At 40.4% G+C, this 6961-nt stretch overlaps 1 protein-coding gene across 2 annotated transcripts; it reads left to right on the forward strand.

Moving 5' to 3' along the window:
- The first annotated feature begins 613 nt into the window (after positions 1 to 613).
- On the forward strand, positions 614 to 6188 carry LOC105041693 (transcription termination factor MTERF8, chloroplastic). Of its 2 annotated transcripts, XM_073254051.1 has the most exons (3): positions 614 to 1942; positions 3404 to 5144; positions 5661 to 6188. In XM_073254051.1, the coding sequence occupies exon 1, from the start codon at positions 699 to 701 to the stop codon at positions 1881 to 1883; it is 1185 nt and encodes a 394-aa protein (XP_073110152.1). In that variant the 5' UTR covers positions 614 to 698; the 3' UTR covers positions 1884 to 1942; positions 3404 to 5144; positions 5661 to 6188. The 2 variants fall into 2 exon arrangements, with proteins under 2 accessions (XP_073110152.1, XP_010916987.1); XM_010918685.4 differs by lacking the exon at positions 3404 to 5144.
- Positions 6189 to 6961: the final 773 nt, after the last annotated feature.

Consider the following 6961-nt stretch of genomic DNA (forward strand, 5'->3'; position numbering starts at 1 on the left):
TTAACTTATTTAAAACCTGTTAAATCTGTTTCTAACCCATTTAACTTGATCCGTTTAACCTGTTTAACCCGTTTAACCTAATTTGACCTATTTAATAAACGGGTTAAATGAGTCGGATCGGATTACCTATTTAATAAATACGTCGGGTTCAGGTTTGAATTTATGATTCGTTTAATAAACAGGTCGGATTTGAATTGACCATTTTCTGATCCGATCCATTTATGATCCGATCCATTTATGATCGATTCGACTCGTTTGCCACCCCTAGTAAAAACCTAATGATAAAGTAAAAGACTCAAGGGAGGTTAAAAAACTCAAGGAGTCAAAGAAGGGTAAAAGCCTAAAAGACTCTTCTGCCTTCTTAATCCTCGAAGGACCAGGATAATTAGATTTTGATGGATAAGATCAATAATTAATTAATTATACATATTAATAAAATTATAATTTTTTAAATATTATATATATATATATATATTTAAATTAAATTTTGAAATTTTAGATCTGATCTATTTATTTAAATAATTTTTTTTAAAAATTTATATTTAATTTATTTAAATAAATAGCTCAACCCAAACAGCAGGGCCGCAGGCCCGCCGGGGTATTTCCACCCTCAATAGCAATTCCACTTGAACCGGACTGTCCGGTTCATTTAACCGATCCGCAAGAAAAGCGTAGGGTTTGGGGGAGCAGAGGACGCGATGTCGCTGGCCAAGCTCTCCTCCGCCTTCCTCCGCCGTGGCGGCGCCAGCAGCCTCCTCCCTCTCTTCCACCGCCAACGCCTCGATGGCCTCCTCTTCTTCTCCTCCGCTACCACCGGCGCCGCCTCCGAGGGGGATTACTCATTCCTCAGACCCCATTTTATGGTTGCATATCTCATCAACTCCTGTGGCTTCTCCTCAGCCGGGGCGTCCAAAGCCACCAAATTCCTCGCCCACCTTAAATCCACCGAGAGGCCAGATGCGTTCCTCGGATTCATGAGAAACCGCGGATTCGACGACGCCGGTCTCAGAAAGATCGTGTCTTTCGACCCTAAATTTCTCTGCTGCGACGATGCCGATAAGCTCCTAGCCCCCAGATTCCGATTTTTCCAGGAGTTGGGCTTCTCTGGCACCGACCTCACCCGTTTATTCCTCTCCAACCCCGACATTCTTAGAATCAACCTCCACCGCTCGATCCAGCCCCGGTTGGAGTTCTGGACGGCCCTCCTCGGCTCCAAGGAGCACCTCTTGAAGGTCCTCAAGATCAGCGCATGGTTTCTCAGTACCAGCATTGAGAAGATCATCATGCCCAACCTCTCACTGCTGCGGGAGTGCGGCATCTCGGATCAAAGGACGGCTTTGGTTTTGCGCAAGTCACCTTTCTTAATCCTCCGAAGTCCCCAAAAGCTCAGAGCTTTGATGGAGCGGGTCGATGGGATGGGAGTACCCCGCAGCTCGGGGATGTTCTTGTGGGCTCTCTGGGCTATCAGCCTACTCAGTGAGGCCAAATTCAATGCTAAACGACGCCTCTTGATGAGTCTCGGGTGGTCAGAGGTCGAATTCTCTGCTGCCTTCTGCAAGGTCCCACTTTTTATGACAAATTCTGAGAAGATGTTGTCGACCAAGATGGCTTTCTTGGTGAAGGAAGTCGGTTATGGCCCGTCGGATGTTGCTTTCTGCCCGAAGCTCCTGATGTATAGCTTGGAGAGGAGGTTGAAGCCTCGGCATCGAGTCATGCAGATGTTGGAGGCGAGTGGGTTTCCTAGTGGTAAATGTAAGTTCAGCACTCTTATGAATCGTTCAGATGAAGGGTTCATGGACAAGTTTGTTATACCACACAAGGAAAAGGTTCCAGGACTGTTAGAGATGTATACTGCTGCATGCGGCAAGAAAGGCGCCATGTAACTTTGGGTGTTCTTCTAATGTGCAATGACTTCTTTGTATCCTTCCATGATTGCGTTAAGGTATTACATTTGGTGTGATTACCCTAGCAATGGTGTCATCTGAACATGTGTGGACTTCATAATGTATGCCATTCCAATGATTTATGTGTCTAGCTTTGCATTAGACAATTGTATAAAGGAGAACATAAAAAGATTGTAGTTCAACAAATGATTGAATATACTAATGTTGGCACCTGTAACCACAAATTCTCATTCTTTTGAAAATTTTAGGATTTTCGATATCGAATTTTGCAATGCAATGTCAAAGGTCTGTAACTGTACGTTATCCCAAAAAAGGGGAAAAAAATCAAGAGAAAGCTACTTTGGATGAATCACATACCAAGTATTTATATATGTTTTTGGGGATGCAGCATTAAGAATCATGAAAGTTATCCTGTGTCATTGTTATTTGAGATTCGTGCCTTATGGAAGTTCCAAATTTACAATTTAAGCTATCCATGAGTGCCCTTGCACAGGAGTGGGCGCAACTCTCTGTTCAGAATCCATAACATGTTTAAAAAGAGGCTTGTTTCAGCATTAGTTTTCGTGGAACACCAAATAACTGCAAACTTATGTTTGATTCCAATTGTTCCATGAAACATGGATTATGCTTCCTAAAAAAGAAAAAAAAATGTTATATGTTGCCGTTTCTTTTGCTTAATGTTGTTCTTTGGTTATAGCATTTTATGCATCATGGAACCTCTTCTGTATGTCGTGTTGGCTGTTTTTTCCTCGTTTTCTTATTGTGAGATCATGTTTGGTGGATTAAATAATCCACTTATTGAAGGTTGGTGGAGTTGTGTTCTGCTTTATTGAGGTAAATTAGTGAAATTGTGAGGGCAAATAAAAGTGATGCTGGTCCTAGTTGGACTAATCAAGTCTAAATATATAATATAACCGGTTTTTAGTTTCTGATGTATATCTACTCGCTGTATTTTTTGACTTTATTGGTACACATTAGCAAGGAAACAACGGAAACCTTATAGTTGAGAAGTGTGTATATGTGGTTATACTGCTAGAGCCAGTTTCATGTGAAATGAAGTCTGTATATACTGTTGACCAATTTGTTGTAGGGCAAGTTAGTTCTTGTTATAGTTGTGAAAAGTTACCGTCCACTGCCCTAAATCTCAAGGTTTCAGTTGGAACTAGTTTATATATTCTCAAGCCTTTGTTCTTGGTTAAATTTGAAATTCAGATCTTGTTTAGTTGTTATGGCCAATTCCAGGTTAAACAGACTTTGCGACTAGAAGGTGATCTTTCTTCATAAAAGGATATATAAGGCAAATATATATCTTCAAAATAAATTAATTTCATACTAAATGTTTCCCATATATTCCTTTTCTAAACTAGTTGAAACCTATTAAAGGCTGATGCTTTACATCTCATTAGTTGTGTGGCCAAAATTTTATTGCTACTATATACAAAAGAGATTGGATTTCCTTTTTTTCAAATTTTTGAGATGGTAAGCTCCTCCTTCCCCAGGCGTCTTAAAAGGAAAATAAAGGAAATCCAATCTTTGCTGGTTAAAGGTGGAATAACTGGCATCAGGCTAACTTTTAGTGTGGACTTACTGGAACCTCAAAGCAATGCCTTTTTGGAAGGGTTTGGGTTCACAATGGAAGCATCAAACACGTTGAAAATGAAGCATCCCAATCCCGGGATAGTGAACCAATAATAGCTGGACTGGAAAGAGCTGAACCAGATGATCATTTTGCTGGAGTTTTTGAGGAGCTTTGGGTGTTTGGAGGCTGAGGTTTTGTCCCAGTTCTGCAAGAGCCTGGTTTTCTTGACAGTTTCTGAGGCATTTTCTTCCAAGATTGAATTTGTGGTGAAAGAAGTCGAGGGCAAGCAATCAGACATCGCCTCTGAAGTGAAGTTTCTGATGTATAGCTTGGAGAAGTCGTTGATTGCTCAGCAGCAGATCATGCAGATGCTGCAATCCAAAATGTTGCTTGTCCAGGATTGCTCAGAGGAGTATATTCTCCAGCACCTGGAGAAATTCCCAGGACCATGAAAGATATATATCACTTTCTGTGATACTGGTGGTTCCTACTGATTCAAGTTCTTGATCTTCCCATGGCATTTATGATCTCAGTTCATGTATTCCCTGTCAATCTCTTGACAATTACATGACCAGTTCTTTTAACTTGTATGAGCAGTTTCGATAACACCATGGTATTGTATAAGGGCAATTGAAAATGATTGTTATTTTGGTTCATAGCATTCTTAACTAAATGGTTGGAGAATGTGTCAAATTTGCATGATTAATTTAGCCACAGAAGTCTATATCAATGATCTCATATATTTAATAAATCAATGAAGCTTGTTGTTTTACTCCTGTTGAGTGCCAAATCAAAATAGTCTACTGTTTCCATATATCTGATTGCTGATACTGTTTTGTATTTCTGTTTGATATTTTCCAATTTGACGCATTTTCTGCCTCCATAATGCTGGATTTTTTCTTAATCTGATAGTGTAGCTACTCCATGGATGATACAACTTGAATGAAGGCTACTCAAGCATAAACTTGGATTTATTTAAGCTTACTTGTTATTTGCATAGAACTATTTGATATATTCTGTCTGTGGCCTCATGCAGTTAGAAACTAGTTGATGCCATAAATCTTCCATACGTTGCTTGTCCTATATAGGCTTGAGCTATTTGGTGCAGACATGAAAAAGCAGGTGAACTAAAATCTATTTGAGATGCCATTTGGTTTGATCATGATTTAACTATTAGATTTCGATGCACTGTTTGTTCAAGATTTATTAAATCAAAGTTGTTTGAATGTTTTTGTCATGTTGCTCAAGTGGTGCCAAAATTAAATGCTTTTTGCTGAATAATGACATGCTATTTTGACATAAACAAAATTCAGTGAGCATATTTTTTCTCTGTTGGGGCCACTTTGACAACTAGATCATCATAAGTTGGAGATAGAACCAAAAAGCTTGTTGACACTTGCTATTGTTGTTAGGACAGGTTCTATTAGGGGATGAAATCTTCCAAGGGTATAAATTCATACCCTCAGAAAACCATCCATTTATGTGCATGTCATGCTTCAAATTATTTCAGTACTATGTATGAGTTTCCTGACCTGCTATCAATCAGAGCTATTGGTGATGTTGTGACTGTATCTCTTTCTGATATTTTTCTCAAGTCTGACTCTAATGGTGCCTGGTATACTGAATCCTGAAGTTGATCCCAGATCCACGTAATCCCAAGGGTATTGTAAACCTTCTTATTTAGGGTGGATGCATTATTATACAAGTTTGTTTTTTATGAAATCATATTCAATATAAACTAGTGCAAACCTACAAAGAAAGGTAAGAGTTCTTAAACTAGTATGAGTTCCTACTCATATTTTGTTATAGAAGTCCAGTGCAGTGTCTAGTAGAATTTTCTCAAGCAAATATATATGTGTGTGTGTGTGTGTGTGTGTGTGTGTCTGCAGTAAAATCTACTACAAGAACCATCAATTGACAGAGAGTTACCACAACAATCACAACTGATATTGAATAACGTGACTGTGAGCATATTTACTATTTAAGATCACAACATATCATCGCAAATAAAAAAGATGATTCTTTTCTTGTACTTGGCTTATGTATATCTACTCATTCTTCTTTTTCCTGAGCTGATTTATTGGTTCTCACCATGCTGAATTTTGTTATAATTTGATATACCATTTAAACAACTGCGAGAGACAATTACAATTAATGTCAGACTTCTCTTTTTACAGAACATATATCAAACATAAAGCTGGAGCCAATCAATACTCACTTGCGGCTCTTAGGATAAACCATCTGCTCGGTGGCCCATGCTGTTATTGTCTGATCAAAGCCACAAAGCCATTAATCCAGAAGAACAACATGGGCACATCAAGCCTCCCATCCTCCAGAGGTCTCCTGGAGGAAAATATGCTGCATTGTATATGCAAGGTTGTTTGATCACTTGCTGCGCAAGTTCCTTTTAAAGTTTTGATGGCTGAAGGCGCATATCTATTTCGAAACCTTGGCATGGCCTCTACAAGCTGAAGCACATGCCACTGAGACAGGTTGAAACCAATAATTTCCTTCTGAAAGTTAAAATGAAATATTGTATGCTTGTGGTCTCTGGATGGCTGGTGAGGACACCCAGGATCATGCCTTTCGTAGCTGGATCAGCATCATCTTGGGAATCTGGTATGTTTTGGTAGAAAAACCACATGGTTGTTGAGCCGCAATTTTGACATAAATAAGCATTCTCCAGGCTCATTGATGCTTTAATACCCAGATGCACATGCTATTCTTTGCATATTTCCTTCTCGAAAGCTCTTCTGGAATATCTAAAAATGGTTGAGGTGATTTAGTGATGTCTGCTGGATTCTCAGAAGTTAACATTACTGAAATGGTATCCGCAACATTATAATGTTGTAATGTTTTTTATAATTTTAGTGACGTACCCAGATGGTAACTAAACAGGCACCTAGAAAGTGCAATCGGGATTGCACTGGCGTTTTTCATGGCAACCAACCACCCTTATAATCATCAAAATAAAAATCAAGGATGCATGGTGTTGGTACAAAAATCCGCTTGCGTCGGAGAAGCTGGAGTCGAGGAAGTCGCGGTCACCGCCGGGACCTGCAAAGGAAGTCTAAATCGGAGGTGGGGTTACTCCGGCAAGACCCTCCGACGCTAAAGTCAGTTCTCTGCCTCAACAAGAATGGAGTGCTCGAACGGAGAATTTAGCAGAGTTTTTAGATGAAAGATAAGAGCTTATGGAATAACGTATCTGGGGTTTCTCCTTTATAGGCGGAGAGGGCGGTAGCCTGATAGCGACATCTGTAACCGTCTGGCAGCGGGCTGCCCAGGGTCAGGCGGAGTTTGTTGCAGAGAGTAGTGGGGTGGACCCGTGGCTATCATCGGGGGTGTGCCACGTGGGGCCTGCCGCGGGAAGTGGAGCGGCGTCCGTTGTCGCGACTCGCTAGTGGATGGAAGAATCGCGCGGTAACCGTCTCAGGAAGTGGAGCGGGGTTGTGGCCGTTATCGTGGCTTGCCAGGG

The sequence above is a fragment of the Elaeis guineensis genome, chromosome 3 (genome assembly GCF_000442705.2).
Source record: "Elaeis guineensis isolate ETL-2024a chromosome 3, EG11, whole genome shotgun sequence".
Taxonomy (NCBI): Eukaryota; Viridiplantae; Streptophyta; class Magnoliopsida; order Arecales; family Arecaceae; genus Elaeis; species Elaeis guineensis.

Bases quoted from the DNA above. Each gene is read 5' to 3' on its own strand.
- LOC105041693 (XM_073254051.1), top strand. From the start codon at position 699: ATGTCGCTGGCCAAGCTCTCCTCCGCCTTCCTCCGCCGTGGCGGCGCC.